The sequence below is a fragment of the Mrakia frigida genome (assembly GCF_051309035.1).
Source record: "Mrakia frigida strain ATCC 22029 unplaced genomic scaffold BDY24scaffold_9, whole genome shotgun sequence".
In the NCBI taxonomy this organism is placed as follows: domain Eukaryota; kingdom Fungi; phylum Basidiomycota; class Tremellomycetes; order Cystofilobasidiales; family Mrakiaceae; genus Mrakia; species Mrakia frigida.
Window position 1 is genome coordinate 549,314 of NW_027481272.1, and position 20,933 is coordinate 570,246.

Below are 20,933 nucleotides of genomic sequence, written 5' to 3' on the forward strand. Positions count from 1 at the left end.
CACCCTCCTCGACCCTTCTGCTACGACGAGCCTTCATTTGACTTTTAGAACACACCCTAAACTAGTCGATAATATTTTTCTTCACTTTGGCGTCGGGGCTTCCGCTGAGAGATCAGCGGTCGTCGAAAAAAAGAAGTTTCGTTATAACGGGCATCGTATCGTCGTGAAAGCGTCCTTGATCTAGAATGTAGCCGACGACCTCCTCCTCCTCCAAACATATTTAGTAGCCGACAGAGTTCATCGCCGACATGGCAAGCTCGTATCCAAGGAACCTGGAGGAGCGAGGGAGGAAAGGAGAGGCGTCAGCGCGGGCAAGAGGGAAAGAAGAGGTCGAGAAAGAGGACTCACGTCGCAGCGTCTTGAGAAGGAGAGGGAAAGGACGAAAGCAAAGGTCAGATCGAAGAGTAGAACAAGAAGAGTATAGTTTCGAGACTCACTGGCAGGGAAACTGGAAGAGGGAAGGAAGAAAGACAGCGAAGTCAGGAGAGGAAACAAGAGGTCGGAGCTCGAGAGAGAAAGAGGACGGCAGAAACTCACGCTCGTCCCATAGCAGGTCCGAATCCCTTCCAGAGAGCCTTGACTCCATCGGCCTTGACGGTCTTGGCAAGGCAGTCGACGAATCCAGAGTAAGTTCCGTGAGGAGCAGATTGCAGACGCGATTTGACAGTCTGTAAGCATACAACGGGGAAGAAAGCGTGTCAGTTCGGATTGTAGTCGATGCCTACAGCAGAGAGATGCGCAAGAAAGGTGGGAAGGAGGGAGGATAGAAGAGACGGGAGGTCGTCGAGTTGAAACTCGACTCTCGTCCGTTCTTCCTTCCCCATTGATATTCTCCTCAACAACCCCACGAGATCGAGAGAAACCTAAGCTAAACTCACGTCGGGAGGGATAGCGATACTCCACATGGCGACTCCAGCAGATCCTCCGGCGAGAATGATGGCTCCGAGGTCGAGTTTCGAAGGGTCGGATCCTGCTGGCGTCAGGGCCTTTTTGACGACCTCGTAAGCGACGAAGTAACTGTGATGGGGCAAGAGACGATAGAAGAGTCAGCTGATGAGATTTTGGAGCGAAGGGAAGAACAAAAGAAGAGAGAACGAACGCGGCGGATCCAGGACCTGAGGAGGAGGGAGGAAGGGAGGGCGTGGAAAAGGTCAGCTCAGCGGAAAGATGGAGTAGGTTTCGAGCGAAACTGACCATCTCGAGCAAGAGTAGCACCAGTTCCTCGGAAGATGGACTTGAGACCTCCCTCCTTGTACAGTTGTCGAACGACATCGACGGGTCCGGCGTACTGAGGTCCGGTCGTAGATCCCTGTCCAGCAACCTGAGGACGAGAAGACGAGCAGAACAAGGTACGAGTCAGATTTCATTCTCCTCTGCTGCTATGTGAAGCTCTCAGCTCCTTCTCGTTTCGAAAAGGAAGCTCCCGGCGACACCTCCTCCCGCTTCCGCTCTCGCCTTCCTGAACTCACCTGCAACAACACCTTCACCCTCTCAGCAGGTCCAGCCACCAGCGTCGTGGGGATAGCACTGAAGAACCCAGCGAAGGCGAGCTCTCCCAAACCGAGCCGTCCCGTCGCAATCTTCTCCGGTGTCGAGTAGGGCGACCACGAAGAAACGATCTTCTTTCCGAGATCGAACGACCAGAACGAGAGAGCGAAGATAGGAGTGACTCCGACGAGTGGAGGTCCCATTCCTCGGTAGAGTCTGTTTGATCGAAGGAACATTGAGCAGAGGTCAGCTCGAGGAGACGAGCGAGAGCGAGAGAGTAGATGAGGGCGAAGAGCTCAGAGAGCTTGGAAAGAGTGAAAAGAAACGTACCCTCGAACTCCATCTCGAGCAAGAGTCTTCTTGACCACATCGAGTCCTCCAGTGTAGGTACCGGGAGGAGCGGTTTGGAGACGAGTTTTGGTGAGATCGAAGGGTTGTCCTGAAGAAAAGAGAGGAGCGGAAAGGAGGACCGGTCAGTTCAAAGAGCTCGTTTGGGTACTACAGAACTTTGAAGTGGTAATTCTTCGAGGGATATGAAGCGAAGGTATACAAAGAGTTCGATGAAGGAGGTCTCGAAGCTGAGATGGCACTGAGCGACGAACACCAGTCCCAGCTCTACTTCCGGCGAGAGCAGCCGTCGGGTCCTCCTCCCTTCCAGCCCCCTCTCCTCCTGCATTCCTTCCCCCAGGAGCAACCTCCATTTTCCGAGACTAGCTCGGTAGTACGGAGGAGCCCTCAAGGTAGTAGTGGGAGAAAAAGAATTGTACTGAGCTCGAGGGAAGGTCGTGCCAGCAATCTCGAGCTCGCCATCATCGTCGCCCCTCAACCGCTCCTGCCCTCTTCCATCTGTGACCTGCTTCGACGAGTAGAGAGCCTCCGCTTGAAAGATCTCGTCAACGTCTGGACGAGCAGGCTGAGTGAGAAACTGCTCGTCCGACCTCCTCTTCCCAGCATCTCCTGCCTCGCCCGACAAAACGAAGGAACTCAAGCTGATGGCTCCCTCGCTCCTCCTCCTCCTCCTCCTCTCGCCCTTCCCAACCTCAAGCGAAGGACGGTACACTCCAAGAGAGAGGAGAGAACACTCACCAACCAACACACAGAACACTCCTCCTACTCCTCCAGCGATGAAAGCCTTCCCTCCTCCAGCCGTCTTCTTCTCCTCCTCCTTGAACTCCTTCGCTCCCTCAACGACCATCTCCTTGACCTCGAGCGCCTTCGCCTTGAGTGTTTTAGCGTCGTTGTCCATGTTCTCTTTTGCTGTAGACGAGGTAGGAGAAAAGGGGTGGTATGGTGGGTAGAGGAGAAGAGAGAGAAGAGGGCGCTTTAAATTGAAAAGTCGGGGAAACCACAAGGATACAAAGGGCTGAGGGAAGGTCGGGGAGAGAGAGAAAGACAGCCGAGAGGGCAGTCAGTCAAAAGCACGGGTCAAACCGGGATCGATTTCTACTTTTTTTTGTTGGTTATGTAGTTGAGCGAGTTAGAGGAGTTGTATTGAAGTAGGGAGAGGTGAAGGTTTTCACCTTTGAGCTCGAAAGAAGGATCTGTGGTTCTCTTCCTTGAGAGGGGAGGACGTGGTCGCGTCTGTTGCTCTCCTCCATCTCTCTCTCTCTCTCGGTTCTCCCAGTCCGTCCAGATCGATGACTTCACGCTGTGGGTCGACTCTTGCGAGGACCGAGTTAATCGCTCAAGGAATCATAGATAGCTAACAAACAAGTGACAGAATCAGAGCACTCCCTTCGCCCATCTCACTCCTTCCTCCAGCAACTCCCACCCTTCTCTAGCAAAGAACCCTTTTCCAGCAGGGTTCCCGTCGTCCCAGTCGGCAGCTATCCATCCTGTTCCTTTGAGACCAAACTCCTCCGGGAGCTGGTCGAAGGCGTCCTGAAGGTGAACGGCGAGGTTTTGAACGGTGTGCGAGGCGAGGGAGAGAGAGCGGTAGGTTGGGAGGGTGTGGAGTGCAGCGACGGAGACTGTAGTAACGAAGGGAGGGGAAGGAAGGGGAAACGGAGAACAGAGAGGTTAGCGAGAGATGAGACGCGACGCGACGCGTGAGGACAAGAAAGGTCGACGATAGGTTCGAGGAGAATGAGCCAGACGTACGGTCATCGTAGACAAGAGCCCAAGAGATTGGTTCCTGGCCTGGAGTCTCGAGATCTCGAATGCATGAGGAGAGGTGAAGCGTAGGCGTGAAGTCGGAGGGAGGGTTGGGTCGTTGGGCGAGCGTGAGGACCTTACAACAGCGAAAAGAGAATCAAAGAACAAGAGCGTCAGCTTTTCCCTTGTATGTTCTTCCTAAATCACCGAATGAAGTTCCCCATGCCTCTCTCCAGCCTCTCTCAAACAAAAAAAAACGCGTCGTGTCGCCCAACAAACGCACCTTCTGCACCTCCTCCTCCCTCAACACGCTCCTCTCGAACCTCCCTTCCTCCAAAACCTTCACCTTCCCTCCACCACTCTTCTTCCCCTCCACAGCCTCCTCCAAACTCAACTGAACCTTGTAGCTCCTGAACTTGCCCTTCACCTCTCCTTTGACCTCCTCCTCGAACACTCCAATCAACGAGTCCGGCAGGCCGCAAAAGTAGATTTCGCTCCCCTTAGGAAGCAACTCGTTAACCAGATCCATCATCTCCTTGAAGAGAGGTTCTCGAGACTCAGAGGTTGGCGAAGGGTCTGAGAAGGCGAGCGAGAGCTTGGAGAACGTCCGACCTGGGACGCCGTTGGAGGAGGGAGGAGGAGGAGGTCGAAGGAGGAGGGTTGCCCATGCTGAGGAGTCCGAAGGGAGAGTCAAGTGGTGAATGGAGGTGTTGGGACCGTAGTGGTTGAGGATGGTCTCCCAGGTTGGAGGAGGGACGGTCGGAGAGGAGGAGGAGGAGGAGGAGGAGGAGGGAGGAGGGAGGAACGGGACGAGGAGGAGATGAAGGAGGTTGAGCGATTGAGGGAGGGAAGGTCGCTGAGAGAGTTGGGATAGATGTCCAGCGAGAGGTGGGAGGGAAGAGAGAGTCATGGTTGAGAGGCAGTGCGAGTCGATGCTGGCCGTTGGGAGCAAAAAAGAGAAATGAGGGAAGGAGGGGATGAAGCAGTCGAGCTCGACAAATCTCGGGGGATGTCCGACAAAGGAGCGCTCATACAGAAGCTGGGCGCTCTTGGATCTTGCGGGGAGAAGAGATGGGATAGGCCACAGCTCAGATATGTGAATTCCTGTAGAGAAAAGAAGGCAACCAATGGCCAGGAGGCGAGGGGAAGGAGGACGAGACAGTGAGGAGTGAGCTCGAGGGCTGAGAGAAGAACGCTCCAAGACACTCGCTCGCGACAGACAAAGTAGAGATCAAAGGAAAGACGGATAGATAGAGCGGGATGAAACAAATCTGCGAGCAAAAGGAGATGGGCGAAAAATAAGCGGGAAACGGCAGGGAAGGAAGGAAAGAAGGAGCTTCGAGCTCAACGGAACTGTCTCCTTCCTCCCTCGTTCAACTGCTGCCCTTCCCCTCCGCCCAGAAACTATACAAATACACGACTCACGAGACGTAAAAATGTGAACCACGAATAGCTGGCCCCTCAGATATCTGCTTACACGACCCTCTCCATACCAGATCCAGGAGTAGAAAGCCCGAATCTTCCCCTCCCTCCCCAACCCCTTCACGCTCTCTCTCGACTCTCCCTCTCCTCTCCCCAAACATCCACCGGTTCCTCTATCCACAAGGGAAAGAATGTACACAGACGAACGCCGAGATTAAACGAGGAAAAAGAAGAGTCGAAAAGGGTTCAGGGGAAAGGAAGGGTGAGAGGTTGGAAGGAGAAAGAGTCGGATCGTCGTCCTTCCTCCTCGATCTTGTTCTCCCCCTCACAGGAGAGAAACAGACGAGTTGGGAGGAAGTCGGAGTATCCTCTGTATCCATCATCGGGGACAGAACGTTGACAAACTTTTTTATCGTTCGTCGTCGTTTGTAAGGGAAAAAAAGAGAGGGCTTATACAAGTCGTTTTGGAAAGGCCATTTCGAGTTACCCTCCAACTCCATTTCTCAAAATGCTCGCGCGAATCGTCCCCTCCTCCTCTCGACCTCTCGTCCGAGCTTACGCCTCCGCTGCCTCCACCCACATCTCCGCCACCCCTAGGACCTTCGTCAACCCTGCCTATGGGTCCGGTCTGATTCCTATGTTCGGTGAAAAGAGTATCAAGGAGAGCGACATTCCCTTCCGGGTCTCGCCGTGGTCTGAGGATCTTGCTGCCATCAAGGGACACGCCCCTGGTAAGTTCAGTCGTTTAGAGTCTCGTAGGAGCCTTCCTTGTAGCCTCATCGAGCTAACCATCGCATTTCCCTTGTCCATACAGCTGCTGCCGAGCTCTGGAGGAAGATCACGTCCGTTCCCTCCTCCTTCCTCTCCTCCTCCTTCTCACGTCTTCTCATCTATCGCCAGAACCCGGCTGACCCCTTCCCTCTCTTCCCTCTCCCATGCTTGCTCCGTTCGCTTTGGAATCACAGCATGTACATTGCCATCCCCGGATGCATTGCCTGTGGAATCTACGTCTGGAAGAAGGAGGGAGAGCATCTTGCTCACCTCGAGCACGAGGCGTGAGTCCTTCCCTTTCCTCTTCCGTTCTCCTTTCCTCCGTCCTCGTTTCGCTGCTGGAAGGTGCTGGTGGGGGTGGTTGTTCGTCGATGGATCGGGAAGGGACCGGTGCTGTTGTATCAGGGGTCGAGGACCGACGAGAAAAGAGGGCAGAAGGAGGAAGGGGAGGGCTAAAAGGTCAACCCGATTGGCCGAAGAGGAGGAAGGAGACGACGGAGGTCAACCTCTTTCTTCTACCCTCGCCTTCCCCAAGCTCGATGACCTCCCGATACACCTCAGTAGCCGCTTCAGAAGCTTTCGTTTTCCGTACACCGTCTACCACCTCGCTCGAACCTCTCGCTCTGCGCTGTCGAGAACGAACCTCAAGCTGACGTCCTTCCCTTCCTTCCCTTCCTTCCTTTTCAGTGACCTCAACGGTGGATTCGCCCCCAAGAAGGTTCAGTACGAGTACCTGGACATGAGGAAGAGGGTACGTATACATTTTTCCCCTTCCGTTTCGCTCGAAACGAAGCAGTCATTGTTTGATTCGCGTCTCCGTCTCGGTTGGGCTGACCTCGTTCCACACCCTCTTTCGTTCTTCTTCAGCCTTTCCCTTGGTTCGCACCCTTCATTCTTTCGATCATTGCTCCCCGCTCAAGCTGACCTTCTCCCACGCACCCTTTGCTTTGCTCCCACCACCAGGTCTGGAAACCAGGTTCGTTTCTTCTTTCTCCCTCGCCTGCTTCGCTTCAGCCCTCGGATTCGTTCCGACTTCACGCGCTGACTTCCCTCTTCTCTTCTTCGTTTTCACCTCGAATCCAGTCTCTGTTCCACAACGACAAGATCAACCAGCGGGCTTCCGAGGAGTTCGGTGGAGAGTAAACCATTTCAGATCGTTCTTCAGGTTCTTTGGTTGGGAGAAGAGGAGGGAGAGAGGACGAGAGTCTCCCTTTGTTCGATCTTTGGGGTGGGTGGGTGGGTGGTACGTACATAGTTTCGGTAGTAGTACATACGACGAGCGTCAAAGCGATGTTTTCGATGAAGTGTCTTTTTTTCTCACTTCTTGAGGCTGAAGAGGGAGAGTTGGGAACGACGAGGAGGAGGAGGAGGAAGCACCGCCTGTGAAACCACCGACGCGATCCCTCCTCGAGTTTTCGAGCCAAGAAAAATGATGAGCCTATATACGTTCACTGTACAGTCCCCTAGAGACTTGAGTACCCATCAACCTCAAAAGAAACAAGGAATGACGACTCGCTCACCTCGAAATCTAGGCGGCCTCTTCGCCCGCAAGCTTCGACGGTTCCAAACCTCCAACACCCACCTCGCTTCCCACACCAAACTCCCCAAATCAGTCAGTTTCTCCTATTTACTCTGCGCTCCGATCCCATCTCTCCTCCGAAGTCGCTCCAGCGCACAAGAAGGAAGCCCTCGAACGAAACGCTGACCTCTCTCGCTCCCCTCCATCTCTCCTCCACCTTCCTTTGTTCTTTCAAGACATGGCGTCCGGACTTCAAAAGATGAAACTAGGGAGGAAGTACCCTCAGGTTCCCGCGGGGGACATGGAGGATATCATCAACAAGTTTGCGTGAGTGAGAGGGCTGCTTCGTGGAGAGGTCAAAGGGAGAGAAGGAAGGAAACGAAGGTGCTGACGTCTCTCGCTTCACTCTTCCCTTTTCCCTTTCAATCTTCTTTCCTTTACATCGCTCGATCTCCACATCGCTCTTGCTACACTCGGCTCCCTCCTCTCTCGACCGTAATCCTCGCTTCCCTCGCTCGCACTCGGACGGACTTCGGACGACTTGAACAGCAAGATCGATGTCGACGAGAAAGGTTCGCTCGATAAGGCTTCTGTGATCGCTGGGTTGGAGGAGGCTGGAGAGGGGAACTACGATCAGGTGAGTGGAGCTTTGCACCGTTCAGGATAGGCGAGGTGAGAGAGGTGGGCTGGATGGCAGGGAGAGGAGGAAAGATGGGAGGAAGGGTCGGAGGAGGCCAGGGGACGGGCGTGCGAGAGCGCTAGTATCTCCGGGAGTTTGGCAACAGTCGCTGAGGAGAATGGAGACTCGAATGGCGTGCAGTGTTGAGCTGTGAGCTTGGCCGAAGGGGTGGAGGATCTAGCTCAAGAGGGACCACAACAGGCAAGAAGGAGGAGAGCGAGCTCCCAAGCTGATGACGATCTGTTCCTTTCGTCCTTCAACCAGATTCGAGAAACCCTCAAGACGGTGGATATCGATTCGTCGGGACGAGTAGAGCTTGAGGATTGGGTTGCTGTACGTATCGATCTTTAGTTCGGAGGAGAGAGCAAGATGGAGAGAGAGCTCTCTTGTGAGCTCGAAGCTGACCTCGACCTTCCTTCCTTCTCCCCGTCCTTCCTTCTTCCCTCCCTCTGCTCGGCTTCTCCTTTCTAACAGCTCGTCACCACTCTTCGTGAAACCGCCAACGCTGCTCCTATTCTCGCTAGCAAGGGAGGAAAGGTCACCGTCAAGGGATCAGCAGGAAGTAACGCTCAGCACACGATGGCCGACGACGAGAGGAGCAGTTTCACCAACCACATCAACGGGGTGAGTAGATCCCGAGCCGAGGATGACATTCCTTCGAGCTTGTAGCTGACGCTTCTGTCTGTCGATGTGGCTCGTCCGTCCTTCTAGGTTCTCGCAGGAGACAAGGACGTTGGACATCTCCTTCCCATCCCCGAACACACGATGCAGATCTTCGACGAGTGCCGAGGTTCGTTCGGTATCATCTCGACCTTCTCGTATTGCTCTCGTTGAACTTACGTTTCCCTTTCTTCCTCGAAACAGACGGTCTCATCCTCTCCAAGCTCATCAACGACTCCGTTCCTGACACCATCGACGAGCGAGTTCTCAACAAACCCTCCGTCTTCAAGGGCAAGCCCAAAGCTCTCAACGCCTTCCAGATCACAGAGAACAACAACATTGTCATCTCGTCGTCCAAGGGTATCGGATGCTCGGTCGTCAACATCGGTCCTACCGACATCGCCAACGGAACCGAACATCTCATCCTCGGACTCATCTGGCAGATCATTCGACGAGGTCTCCTCAGCAAGATCGACATCAAGCACCACCCCGAGCTCTACAGGTTGCTGGATGATGGAGAGACCTTGGAGGAGTTCTTGAGGCTGCCTCCTGATCAGATTTTGTTGAGGTGGTTCAATTTCCATCTCAAGGCCGCCAACTGGCCTCGACGGTGAGTCTCTCCTTCCCCTTCTTTCTCTCAAGCTCTCAAGAAGTCATGTTATCGACAAGAGCTGACTCGATTCGCTCGTACTTTGATTGATGTAGAGTCAACAACTTCTCGAAGGACGTCTGCGACGCTGAGAACTACGCCGTCCTCCTCAACCAGCTCAAGCCCGACGAGTGCTCTCGAGCTCCTCTTCAGACCCAGGATCTCCACCAGCGTGCTGAACAGGTCAGTTCTCAGCCTTCTTGTCTCTCTTCTCACTCGAAATCGTGGCGCGTCTCGTCCTTCGTTCGTTCTTGAACTCAAACTGACGCGTTTCCCCTTTCTCCTTCCCCTCCTTGCTTTACAGGTCCTCCAAAACGCCGACCGAATCGGATGCCGAAAATACCTCACTCCCTCCTCTCTCGTCGCTGGAAACCCCAAGCTCAACCTCGCCTTCGTCGCTCATCTCTTCAACACCTGGCCTGGACTCGAGCCGCTCGAGGAATCCGAGGCTCCTCCTGAGGTCGAGGACTTCGATGCCGAGGGAGAGAGGGAGGCTAGGGTCTTCACCTTGTGGTTGAACTCGTTGGATGTTGAGCCTGGAGTCTACAACTTGTTCGAGGATCTGAAGGTTCGTTCGACCTTCTCTCGTTGTCTTCTCCAACCTCCTTCGAGGTTTCGGCTGACTTCTTTCTTCGATGCATTTTCGTCTCAATCAGGACGGATCGGTGCTTCTTCAAGCCTTCGACAAGGTCGTTCCCGGATCCGTCATCTGGCGACGAGTCACCAAGCCCAAGGAGGGACAGGAGCTCTCTCGATTCAAGGCCGTCGAAAACACCAACTACGCCATCGATCTCGCTTCCGCCAACGGAATGAGGATGGTCGGAATCCAGGGAGCCGATATCGTCGATGGCACCAAGACCCTCGTCCTCGGTCTCGTCTGGCAGTTGATGAGGTCCGTCCAGCTTGACGTCGTCGCTCCTCCTCCTCCTTCCTTTCGCTGACCTCTCGAACGATTCCATTCTTCCTTGACGCACAGGCTCAACATCGACAAGACCCTCGCCTCCCTCTCTCGGAACGGAAAGGGAGTCACCGATACTGAGATCGTCAAGTGGGCGAACGAGACGGTCAAGAACTCGGGCAAGACGTCGTCGATGAGGAGTCTGAAGGACGCGACGCTCAGGAACGGACACTTCTTCCTCGATCTCGTGGACTCGCTCCGTCCTGGAATCGTGGATCAGAACTTGGTTGAGCCTGGAAGGGATGATGATGAGTGCAAGCTGAACGGTGAGCCCGCTTTCGAAACTCGATCTCGACGACCGAGAAGTCCTTGCTGACTCGTCTTTGGCTTTTTCTTGCCTTTCGTAGCTCGTTTGGCCATCTCGGTGCTCAGGAAGCTCGGTGGAGTCGTGTTCGTCGTCGCTGAGGATCTGGTCGAGGAGAAGCCCAAGCTGAGGTTGACTTTCGGTGAGCACCATCTTCCTTCTTCTTTCCTCGTTTTGCTTTGCTCGTTCACTGACTACCTTCTCCCCCTCTTCTCCTCATCTCAGTCGCCGCCATCATGGCTCACTCGACTGGCGTGTAGAGTGGTTTCTCCGAAAGCAGCTTCGACAGTTTTCGGTCGAAGAGAGTTGCTTGGTGTTTTTTCGGAGGAGGAGGGAGGAGCTCGATTTGGAGCTCTCTCGTCGTTCGTAGTTTAATCTGTGTCTTATGTTCTTGCTTGCTTCCTTCTTTCTTACTTCTGTGCGAGCGTGTGATTTGAATGTCTTGATGATCTCTCTGGCTTGCTCGAGGGAAAGGGGAGGGAACGAGAGGGACGCGAAGGTGAGCACGCTTTTCGGATCTCGGATCTTCGCGGAAATCGACGCTTTCTTTTGTTGTTGTTCGAGCTGAAGCTTTTTCACCTTCCTTTTCTGCTGGAAGGAGAGGAGAGCTTCGTCAGGTAGATACTCGGGCGAATCCGAATCCAGGAAGGGAGCCACGGCGCGAGAAGGAGCCCTCGGTTGAGAAGGGGCTGAACGAGAGGTCCAATTCAAACTCGAGCACCCTTTTCCTCTCTTCTCTTCCACCACTCACACCCTTCCTCTCTTCCCCCCCTCTTCATACCCACTCTTTCTCGTTCGCTCCACAGATGAGGCCTCACGGAGGTGATGATATCAACTCGGTGAGTTCGTCCATTCTGCTTGAGGGAGAGACGGAAGGGGAGGGAAGGAAGGAAGGAGGGAAGGAAGCTCGGGTCGGAAAACCCCCCAATCTAAACTGATTACCCCTGCTGATTTTTCCTCTTTTCATTCTTCCTCCTTGATCTGTTGATCCCAGCCCTTCTACAGTTCGTACTCTCCCTCCCCTACGTCTCCTTTCTCTCTCACCTTTTTTCTTCGTACTGACTCTCGCTCCTCGTCCTCGTCAACCCCTCTCCTCTCCGTTGCCTCGCTCTCAGGCGACTTGAGGTTCCAGTCCGCACTCAACTACTACATCCCCTTCGCTCTCTACCTCGTCATCGCCCTCCTTGTCTTCCTCCCTTTCTCCATCAACCACTTCAAGAAACAACCGCTCTCTTCGTCCAGGTCGAGAGCATGGGCGACAGGGCTTCGGAAATGGGCGATGGGGAGACTCGTTCTTGGTGAAGGGAAGCTTCGTTGGGATCTGAGAGGGAATCGGGGAATGATCTCTCTCTTCTCCTTCTTGGCCATCTACGACTTCCTTGCTTGCTGGGTGAGTTTCGTTCTCTTACTGTTTGTCGAGCATGAAAAGAGCGGGAAGGAAGACACGAGAACTGATGTGCCGCTCTCTCTCCTTTTTTTCTCGCTCGATGTCTCCCTCCACAGGTCCATACGAGTCCTCCGAAGGATCCTGAGGTCTACGCTGTAAGTTACTCTCTTCCCTGAGCTGATCATGACCTCCCAGAGCATCGAAGGAACTGATTCGACGAACCTCCCTCCTCTCTTTCTCCTCCCCCTCCTCAGATGCCCAAGGACCGACTCATCGCCAACCGAGCTGGGAACCTTTGCTTCATGCAGTTGTGAGTCGAATCTTCACGCTCACATCTACTTACCTCTCTTCTCGCTAACCGTTCCCTCCCTCCTTCAGTCCCTTAATCATGCTTCTCGTGACAAGGTGAGCGCGTCTCGTTTTCGATTGGCTAACTCTTCTTCGCCCGAGGCTCCTTTCTGATTCCCTTGGTCTCCTTTCACAGGAAGAACGCTATTTCCTGGCTCACTGGGACGAGTCTACAGGACCTCGTTTGGTTCCATCGATGGGTTGGTTGGTCGACTTTCGGATTGGGAGCCGTTCACAGTTCGTTCACTCTGCGTCTCGTCTCGACTCGTCGTCCTTGCCCTTTTCCTGACGCTCGTGCTCTTCTTCTTCGCAGTTGGGATCTACGGCTCGTACATCTTCCAGTCTGAGAGTAGCTGGAACTACCTCTGGGTGCATATTCAGAAGGCTTACTACTTCTGGGGCATCGTCGCAGGTGAGTTGTTTCTTTTCGAGGAGGGAGAGACGAAGACGCGTCGGTTTTCGTCCGAGTTCGACTGCTTGCTGACTTTCGCTTCTTTCTCGCAGCCCTCGCCTTCGTCGTCATCGTCGTGATGAGTCTCCCTTGGGTCAGGAAGAACTACCATGAGGTCTTCCTCGTCTCTCACGTCGTTGGCTCGACGTTGTTCTTGTGAGTCCCCTCCCGCTCTGCGACGCTCAGTTCACGAACGTTCGCTCACTGACACGTTTCCTCCTTTCAACAGCGTCGCTTGCTATTTCCACTGGTGAGCACTTCGCTCGAGTATACGGCGAAACGAAGTCACGGAGAGACAAAGACTGACGCGTCTCGTTCTTCCTCTTTCAGGAAGGATCGCTTCCTCGGACCCGCCCTCGCCATGGCCATCTACTTCTCCACTCGTCTTCATCGAGTCTTCTTGCTCCTCCACCACCACGTTATCGCTCCTCTAGAAGATCGGCTCCGGAAGAATCGAGAAGCATCGGTGCAAAGCATCGTCTCCTCGCTCGGACCTGCTTCGGCGTTGGTCGAGATCTTGGACGAGCGAGCGATGAAGATCACGGTGGATCTGGCGGAAGGAGTGATATGGGAGTCTGGGCAGTGGGTTCAGCTCTCGTTTGTTGGACGAGGTCTCGGACTGGCAGAGTGGTGAGTCGTCTTTCCTGGATCCTTCTCGTTCCCGTCGTCGTCTCGCCGAATTGTCACTCACGCGTCTTTTCCTTGTCGATTCATCTCTCCTCAGGCATCCATTCAGTATAGCTAGCATCCCATCGCCACCTTCCAAACGCTTGTCAGCCTCCATCTTCTCTCAAGACTCGCCGACGTCAATAGCGGAAACGCTCCCTCTCATCTCCTCCGGATCTCCTCCCTCCTCCCTCTACACCTCCCCAACTCCCGGATCCTACCACCCTCTCCCTCATCTCTCTTCCGGATCACCAACCACTTCAACCCACATCTCCACCCCTTCAACCTCCTACCCTCCCTCCGGAATCGATCCACCTCCCGAAACGAACGCGGCTCCTCTCCTCCCTCCCTTCAACTCCAACAACCAGATGATCTTCATCGTCACTCCCCACTCCTCTCTCACTCGTCGCTTATACAACAAAGCTGCCGCTGCACCTAAACACTCGCCGCTCACGACTCCCGTGCTCATCGAAGGCCCGTACGGCGTTCCACCGCACCTCCATGGCGTCGAGACGTTGGTGATGGTCGCTGGAGGGACTGGGATCGCTTTCGTTAGTGCGATATGGAGACAGATCTTGAGGAAGCAAGGGGACGTGAGGAAGATGGTGTTGGTTTGGAGTGTCCGAGAGGAACGTGAGTCGAACTTTCTTCCCGCTTTCTTCTCAGCCCCGTTCCGATCTCGTCGTCTTTTCCCTTCTTCTTCTTCTTCTTCCCCCTCACCATCACACTGACACTCGTTCCCTTCTCATCTCCTTTTTTTTTCTCTCCGTCTCAGATCATCTCGCCTGGATCCCCCTCCCTCATCTCGTCTCCCTCCTCCCCTCCTCCCTCCGTCTCACAACCCACTTCCACTTCACCGGTCCAACGTCCATCAAACTCCCCGAGGACGCAGAGTACCACGCTTTCCTGAACGCTCAGAAGGGACGTCCCGAGATCAGGGAGATCCTGCAGCAAGCCTCGGACGAAGCGGAGGGACGCGTTCAGGTTGGTCGCCGTCGACGAGGTCGTCGTTTCTCTTCTCGTCGTTCCTTTGTTTTTCCTTCACCGAGCTGACCCCCCCCCCTGTGCTTTTTTTTTCTCGAAACTCTCGCACAGGTGATCGTCTGTGGTCCTTCAAGTCTAAGCGACGCTGGTACGTCTCCCCTCCCTGCCCATCTTCCTTTCCTTCCCGCTCTCGTCGCTGACCATCCCCTCCCGTCCCGTCCCTCCCCCTCGTTCTTCTCTCTCTCTCTCTCACTCACAGTCGTCGACGCAGCCACAGCAACCTGCGATCCCGCTCGAGTCGGTCGAGGAGACCTAGGGGGGGACGTCCGAGTCGAGGTGGAACTGTTCGATTAGACCCTACCGACACTTCTCTTCTCTTAAACTTAGACTAGACTCTGCCCCGGCTCTCTCTCTCTCTCTCTCTTCGTTCTCTCTTCATTCTCTCCCCCTTCTTCACGACCTTTAGGATTCTATCTATAACGAACGACGACACCTTTCCTTTCAAGAGAGAAGAAGGCGAGAGAGAGATCAAGAAAACCCCATGAGATTCGTTCGTTCCGTTCCCCGTCGCACCACCTGCCCACCCTAAAAGTCGCATCTAAACCTGCCCCCCTTTGCCCCTTTGGTCCCTCCTCCTAGTCTACTTCCTGAGGATCTGTTTGCTCTGGTAGTAGTGGATCAACCCGGTCGTCTGTCCAACAAGGAAAACGAGTCAGGACAACTCGAAACGAAACAAAGGAAGGAGGAATCGAGACGGAGCGACTACTCACCGACGAGTCGTGTCCGACCACCTTCTCCGGACTAGCGAGCTGTCCGAGGATGTTCTTGGCGAGGACTTTACCGAGTTCGACTCCCATTTGATCTGGCAATCGTGCGAAAGCGAAAGGAGAGGAGGGTTGGTTAGGACGAGACGAGACGAGACGAGACGAGACGAGAAGGAAAAAAAAGGGAGGGAGGGAGAGGGAGGAAAGGAGGAGAGAGAGAACGAACCGAACGAGTTGATCCCCCAGATGGTTCCCTGAACGAAGATCTTGTGCTCGTACATGGCGACCAGGGATCCTAATCCACACCGTCACGAAAGAAAAGAAAAAAACGCGTCGAACGAGAGTCAGCTCTCGTTTCACCAACCCAACCAACCGAACGCACGCTCGACCCGTCTCGTTTGGAAACCCAAACCAAGGGGAGGGAAAGGGACTCACCAAGCGTAGCAGGCGTCATCTTCTGGAAGAAGATCGAGTTGGTAGGCTTGTTCCCCTCGAAGACCTTGGACTTGAGGAGGGCCTCGTTGGACGCGGCGGCACCGAGCTCCTCTCGAACGGCTTCCTCGGTTTTCCCAAAGGCGAGGGCCCTTGATTCAAACAACGAGAAACGAAGGGAGGAGAGAGGGGTGAGCGGTTCGTTTTCGTTCGAGAGGAGGAAGGGAGGAGGAAGGAAAAGGGAAGGGGAGGGAGACGAGGACTCACTCAGGCTGAGCGAAGAAGTTGGAAAGAAGGATCTCGTGGTGCTTTCCTCCAGCGATGGGGTTCTAAAAAAAGAACGTCCAAACCAACGCGTCAAAGAACACGAAGGGGTCAGTTCGGGGTTCGACGAACGAAACGAAACGCGTGCGAGAGAGAGAGAAAGGGCTCACGAGCGACTGAACGGGAGCGAGGAAATCGCAAGGGATGAGCTTGGTTCCCTGGTGGATGAGCTGGTAGAAAGCGTGCTGTCCGTTGGTTCCGGCTTGTCCCCAGATGATGGGCTTTAAAAGAAAACGAACGAGGAAACGAACGGTCGGTCAGCGAGAGTTCTTCCAACAACCCTTCGATTTCCTTCCGAGGTCTCGACGTCGAGAGTTCGAAAAAAAAAAGAAGGAAAGCAGAAGAAGGTAGGTAACGCACTCCAGTCTGGTAATCAACTCGGTGTCCATCCTTGGTGACGAACTTTCCGTCGGACTCCATGTCTCCCTGGGAGTCGAAGTGGAAGGAAAGGTCAGCTCCGCTCGTCGACGTTCCAAGGAAACGAAAGGGAGAGGAAGGAAAGAGAACAAACCTGCTGGAAGTAATCAGCGAACTTGTGCATGTACTGATCGTAAGGAAGAAGAGCCTGAGTCTGGGCACCTGCGAAGAAAAGAACGAGAGAGCGTCGAGGGAAGGAGAAGACGCGTGTGCGAGAGAAAGTCAGCTCTCGTTCGAACCCTCTCCTCCCTCCCCTCCTCCCTCTGTTTCCTCAAACGAAAACAAAAAGCGTTAAAGACGACTCACCGTAGAAATCGTTGTACCAAATCCCGACCAACGCCAAGATCACAGGCAAGTTCTCCTCGAGAGGAGCGGTCTTGAAGTGCTTGTCCATCTCGTGGGCTCCCGCGAGGAGCTGCTCAAAGTTCTCGAACCCGATGGCGAGAGCGATGGAGAGACCGATGGCGGACCAGAACGAGTATCGTCCACCGACCCAGTCCCAGAACTTGAACATGTTGGCCTCCGAGATTCCGAACGCGGTGACGGCCGAGGTGTTGGTGGAGAGGGCGACAAAGTGTTTGGCGACGTGGGATTTCTGGGTGTGGGAGGTGAGGTGGGAGAGAGGAGAGAGGGAGGAGTCAGGTTGAGAAAAAAGGAGAGGGGAAGGAGAGGAGAGGCGAGGGAGGAGGGAAAGGAAAGAAGAGAGACGGGACGAACGTCCTTAGCGGCAGCGAGGAACCAATCCCTAGCACTCTCAGCGTTGGTGATGGTCTCCTGAGTAGTGAACGTCTTGGAAGCGATGATGAAAAGAGTCGTCTCAGGGTTGCACTCCTTCAACTCCTCGACGAGATGGGTTCCGTCGATGTTGGACACAAAGTGCATCTTGAGATCCCTCTTTGAGTAATCCTTCAACGCCTCGGTGACCATGACGGGACCCAAGTCGGATCCTCCGATTCCAATGTTGACGACGTCGGTGATGGTCTTTCCGGTGTATCCCTTCCACTCTCCTGAGCGAACCGAGTCGGAGAAGACCTTGATGTGGTCGAGAACCTCGAAGACCTCCTCGGTTCCGGGTTCGTCGATCTTCCAGTGCGAGAGGTTTCGGAGAGCGATGTGGAGGACGGCTCGGTCCTCGGAGGTGTTGATGTGCTTTCCAGCGAACATGTCGTCTCGGTTTTGCTCGACGCCTGGAGGGAAGGGGAGGGAGAGAGAGGGAGAGAGAGAAGGGGAAGGAAGGGGAGGGAGGGGCGAGATGAGGTCAGCTTTGTTGAGAAACGAGAGAGAAGAGCGAGAGCGAGAAGGGGAGACGTCGGTCCTGAGATGGGAATAGAAGAGTTGATCGTCTAGAGAAACTCTACCAGAGAGACGATGGAAAAAAAAAAGGAAGAGGAATCTCTTCGCTCCGTCTCGTTTCCCCCATCCGAATCGAAGCTCATGTTCGATTCGTTCCTTCTCCCTCCTTCGCTCTGCTCTCCCGTCTTCGAATCGCTCCAAGCACCTAGCTCTCCTCTATACACTTCTCCTTCTCGTCCCTTCTACCAGCAAAAAAAAACAACGCTCCCGTCCCGTTGTTAATCGGCCGAACGAACGGACCGTCCTTCAGCCCGTCGTCTCTCTCCTCCCTCCCATCTCTCCTCCCCCTCCTCCCTCCTTGACACCCCCTCCTCCAAGAAAACACACACCCCTCAAATCCTAATGGAAACTCACCAGCCTCCCTAGCCAACCCAACCAAAGCCTTCCAAACGTCCTCGTCGATCAAGTTCTTCGAGTAATCCAAAAAGATCTCAACGTCCTCTCCCTTCTCGGTCGAAGCCTGGTACGTCTTTGAATACTTTTCGAATCGCTTAGGGTCGGCGGCGAAGAGATCTTTGAGGATCAAGGTGGAGGCGGATTTGGAGGAGTGAAGGGATTCGAGAGTTTTCCAGGAGGGGTGGGCTGGAAGGAGAAGGAAGGGGAGAGTTCTGATGAGCGAACGAACGGCAAGGAAGGGGATAACGACGTAAAAGGGATTGGGAAGAGAGAGGACTAACCGGAAGCGAGAGACATAGTGAGAGTTGGATAAGGAAGGAAAGTAGTTTGGTTAAGAGCGGAGTGGGTGGTGGTTTGGAGGAGAGAAACGAAAAAGCCAAAGAGAGTCGATTACGATGAGGGCTGATGAGGGCGCGGCAGATGGAGAGACTCTTTCCCTTCCGACCGATTCTCCCTCCTTCTCTTGAAAAGCTGACGCTCTCGATTCGAGACGATGTGTGTAGTCTGTCTCACGCTTTCGTTGAAAAGTGATGTGGTAATCCTCGAGGCCAAAAAAAAAAAAAAAACCAAAAGATCTCCCCTCCGCCTCGTCCGCTCCCTCCCCTCCTCGAAACCAACGCAGAACCGCTAAAACGACGCCACGACGCGAGAGCAAAAAGAAGACGTGATCATCATCGCTTGTTCTTGAACCCAGCCTCCTCGGATTTCGTGCTCTCCGCGACTAGAGGGATTCGGAAAAGAGGAAAGAGGTCAGCGTTTCGTGTGAGCGAGAGAGAAGGCAGGAAGAAGGGAAGAGGAAGGGAGAGAGAGAGAGAGAGAGAGCTCTCACCATCGAGCAGAAGCGAATTCGAATCGAGCATGATCTTGTTCCCGCTCTTGGACAGGACCGTAGCGATGTCTCGCTGTCGTTGTTGTAGAGAAAAAACGAAGGAGAGGGAGTCAGTTATTCGTTCGTCCTCGCCTTTCATAACCCGTTTCCCTCCCTCGCGTCGTTCTCAGTCCTCTTTCCAACTCGATCGGCTCCCCGACGCGACCTCTCCCCACCACAAACGCGTCCCTGAACGAACAAAGGACAAGGAAAGGGAAGATCGAAACTCACAGCAGCCTCCAACTTCCTCAGTTGCAAGAACCCCTTGTTGGCCTTGACCGCGTCTCCAATCAGCTCTGCCGACCTGGCCTCTCCCTGGGCTCGAACGATGATGGACTGCTTCTCCTGGATGGCCTGGTCGACGAGGAAGGCGGCTCGCTGGGCGGTTTGCTGGGCGATTTGTTTGGCTGATGGGGATTGGGTTGAGAGAAGGGAGAGGGAGGGAGGAGAGGAGAGGAGAGTCAGCGGTTGCGCGTCGACGAAGGAGAGTTGGGAGAGGGAGGTGTGCAAAGGATGTGTGGGTAGTCGAAAGAGGAAAAGGTCAAATAGACTCACCCTCAACGGCGTGGGTGAATTCGGGGGAGAAGGCGACGTGGGTGATGGAAACGTCGTCGAGGACGAGGTTGAACTGTCCCGCTCGTCGAACGAGGTTCTCTCGGACTAGACGGGAAACCTAAATTTCCCACCGACGTCATCAAAAGTAAGGAAAGAAAGGCATGCGGTCAGTACTCATCTAAACTTCGACGTGAGCTCGAGAGACCGGAGGGAGGGGAGGGGAAGGAGGGGAGGGAGACGAGAGAGCTTGACGACAAGTGCGAGCTCGCAGGTCGAAAGGAAGACGGAAGATGAAGAAACGGGAAAGACTCACAGCCTCTCGCATGGTAATGATCTGAGCAGCGGTGAACTGAGCGACGACGGACTTGAGGACCTCGTTGACGATGGAAGGGAGAACTCGCTCGTCGTAGTCCGTTCCGAGCTCACGGTAGCTGTTCGGATCGAAGAAAGCAAGAGAAGGGAGTCAGCTCGAGGTCGAAGAGAAGTGTGGGAGTAGCTATGTTCGACTGAGGAGGGGCTAAAGACCACGAATGTGGCTTCGCTTCGAGGGAGAGGAAGGGAAGAGAGATTGAACGAACATGGTGGCCAGATGAGGAACGTCGGGTCGAGAAAGCACACGACAGGTGATGTTGACCATCTGAAGATCTTTTGTTCCGGTGAGGGAGGCGATGTTTCTGAGATCCCAACAACGAGCGAGAGTTGGCGTCAGCAAAACTCGAAACGAAGGAAAGGTCGGGGAGGACAAGCGGAAGGTGAGGTCGAGCGAAGGAGGGAAGGAGGAGGAGGAAAGGACGAACCTAGGCTTGGCTCGAACGTCGAAATCTATGGGAGTCTGGAACCAAGGGATCTGTATAGATAGATGAGAGCGGTAGATATCAGCTTCAGAGAAGGAAGTTCAAACGACTCTCGATGGGAAGAAGGGAGGAGACTCACGGCGAGATGGGTTCCCTCAGGGTAGATCTGCTTTCCGATTCCCTCCAGCCTGCGATCGGAGATATACAAGATCAGTTCAAGCTCGTAGGTAGATTCGGAAGCTCGTTGTTACTCACCGAGAGTACATGATAGCCCTGTGACCTCCATCGACTGAGAAGGAAAAAGGGGAAAGAGAGGGAAGGGGAGGAAGGGAAGGGGAATGGTCAGCTTCCACCTTTCCTTCCCTCCTCCTCGTCGTCCTCCCACCTGATTCTCCCCCTCAGAGCTACCCCTTCGTGAACTCGTAGGTTTACTCACCGTTGAACAAAGCAGACTGGATCAGGAGACCACCTCCGATGAGAACAGCGAGAGCTCCTCCACCGGTCAGAGCTCCCTTCCCTCCAGGTCCTCCAGCTCCTCCGGCTCCTCCAAAGTTCTTCTTCGCCTGCTGCTGGAACGATCGAGCGATTTTGGCGAGGTCTACATCGAAAGAAGAAGCAAGGTCAGCTCAGAGAGTTGAAAGCAGTAGCAG

The 20,933-nt window shown here is 54.3% G+C and overlaps 8 protein-coding genes across 8 annotated transcripts; 4 read left to right on the plus strand and 4 right to left on the minus strand.

Annotated features, from left to right (window-relative positions):
* Positions 1 to 136: 136 nt before the first annotated feature.
* Positions 137 to 2,862, minus strand: BDY24DRAFT_383810 (mitochondrial carrier domain-containing protein). The gene is made up of 10 exons (XM_076639720.1): positions 2,575 to 2,862; positions 1,819 to 1,927; positions 1,470 to 1,704; positions 1,195 to 1,321; positions 1,100 to 1,115; positions 879 to 1,017; positions 538 to 668; positions 438 to 448; positions 349 to 358; positions 137 to 272 (listed from the first exon to the last, which is right to left on the minus strand). Exons 1-10 carry the CDS (start codon positions 2,732 to 2,734, stop codon positions 221 to 223), a joined length of 990 nt encoding a protein of 329 aa, XP_076498293.1. The 5' UTR covers positions 2,735 to 2,862; the 3' UTR covers positions 137 to 220.
* A 339-nt stretch (positions 2,863 to 3,201) lies between these two features.
* Positions 3,202 to 4,523, minus strand: BDY24DRAFT_383812 (uncharacterized protein). The gene is made up of 3 exons (XM_076639721.1): positions 3,866 to 4,523; positions 3,589 to 3,718; positions 3,202 to 3,458 (listed from the first exon to the last, which is right to left on the minus strand). The coding sequence occupies exons 1-3, from the start codon at positions 4,490 to 4,492 to the stop codon at positions 3,211 to 3,213; spliced, it is 1,005 nt and encodes a 334-aa protein (XP_076498294.1). The 5' UTR covers positions 4,493 to 4,523; the 3' UTR covers positions 3,202 to 3,210.
* Positions 4,524 to 4,758, plus strand: BDY24DRAFT_383814 (uncharacterized protein). The gene has a single exon (XM_076639722.1). The coding sequence runs from the start codon at positions 4,544 to 4,546 to the stop codon at positions 4,745 to 4,747; it is 204 nt and encodes a 67-aa protein (XP_076498295.1). The 5' UTR covers positions 4,524 to 4,543; the 3' UTR covers positions 4,748 to 4,758.
* Positions 4,759 to 5,480: 722 nt separating this feature from the next.
* COX13 (cytochrome c oxidase subunit VIa) lies at positions 5,481 to 7,013 on the plus strand. Its single transcript, XM_076639723.1, has 7 exons — positions 5,481 to 5,735; positions 5,819 to 5,846; positions 5,970 to 6,059; positions 6,463 to 6,526; positions 6,643 to 6,655; positions 6,696 to 6,698; positions 6,851 to 7,013. Exons 1-7 carry the CDS (start codon positions 5,513 to 5,515, stop codon positions 6,916 to 6,918), a joined length of 489 nt encoding a protein of 162 aa, XP_076498296.1. The 5' UTR covers positions 5,481 to 5,512; the 3' UTR covers positions 6,919 to 7,013.
* A 337-nt stretch (positions 7,014 to 7,350) lies between these two features.
* Positions 7,351 to 10,999, plus strand: SAC6 (fimbrin). Its single transcript, XM_076639724.1, has 13 exons — positions 7,351 to 7,387; positions 7,531 to 7,621; positions 7,844 to 7,931; positions 8,238 to 8,306; positions 8,448 to 8,597; positions 8,685 to 8,763; positions 8,838 to 9,243; positions 9,339 to 9,465; positions 9,587 to 9,850; positions 9,939 to 10,174; positions 10,259 to 10,506; positions 10,588 to 10,686; positions 10,770 to 10,999. Exons 2-13 carry the CDS (start codon positions 7,533 to 7,535, stop codon positions 10,802 to 10,804), a joined length of 1,890 nt encoding a protein of 629 aa, XP_076498297.1. The 5' UTR covers positions 7,351 to 7,387; positions 7,531 to 7,532; the 3' UTR covers positions 10,805 to 10,999.
* Positions 10,976 to 14,977, plus strand: BDY24DRAFT_383824 (ferric reductase like transmembrane component-domain-containing protein). Its single transcript, XM_076639725.1, has 16 exons — positions 10,976 to 11,043; positions 11,143 to 11,383; positions 11,539 to 11,548; positions 11,660 to 11,934; positions 12,048 to 12,086; positions 12,186 to 12,241; positions 12,310 to 12,336; positions 12,416 to 12,516; positions 12,593 to 12,691; positions 12,784 to 12,886; positions 12,960 to 12,980; positions 13,061 to 13,360; positions 13,455 to 14,029; positions 14,172 to 14,380; positions 14,492 to 14,528; positions 14,640 to 14,977. Exons 2-16 carry the CDS (start codon positions 11,351 to 11,353, stop codon positions 14,732 to 14,734), a joined length of 1,980 nt encoding a protein of 659 aa, XP_076498298.1. The 5' UTR covers positions 10,976 to 11,043; positions 11,143 to 11,350; the 3' UTR covers positions 14,735 to 14,977.
* On the minus strand, positions 14,909 to 18,630 carry PGI1 (glucose-6-phosphate isomerase). Its single transcript, XM_076639726.1, has 12 exons — positions 18,348 to 18,630; positions 18,025 to 18,252; positions 17,035 to 17,504; positions 16,624 to 16,912; positions 16,412 to 16,479; positions 16,261 to 16,326; positions 16,011 to 16,121; positions 15,844 to 15,905; positions 15,580 to 15,728; positions 15,371 to 15,439; positions 15,151 to 15,242; positions 14,909 to 15,071 (listed from the first exon to the last, which is right to left on the minus strand). The coding sequence occupies exons 1-12, from the start codon at positions 18,361 to 18,363 to the stop codon at positions 15,021 to 15,023; spliced, it is 1,671 nt and encodes a 556-aa protein (XP_076498299.1). The 5' UTR covers positions 18,364 to 18,630; the 3' UTR covers positions 14,909 to 15,020.
* Positions 18,577 to 20,742, minus strand: PHB2 (prohibitin subunit PHB2). The gene is made up of 9 exons (XM_076639727.1): positions 20,539 to 20,742; positions 20,423 to 20,471; positions 20,287 to 20,336; positions 20,068 to 20,163; positions 19,803 to 19,920; positions 19,490 to 19,607; positions 19,166 to 19,341; positions 18,896 to 18,968; positions 18,577 to 18,787 (listed from the first exon to the last, which is right to left on the minus strand). Exons 1-9 carry the CDS (start codon positions 20,547 to 20,549, stop codon positions 18,738 to 18,740), a joined length of 741 nt encoding a protein of 246 aa, XP_076498300.1. The 5' UTR covers positions 20,550 to 20,742; the 3' UTR covers positions 18,577 to 18,737.
* Between the last annotated feature and the right edge of the window lie 191 nt (positions 20,743 to 20,933).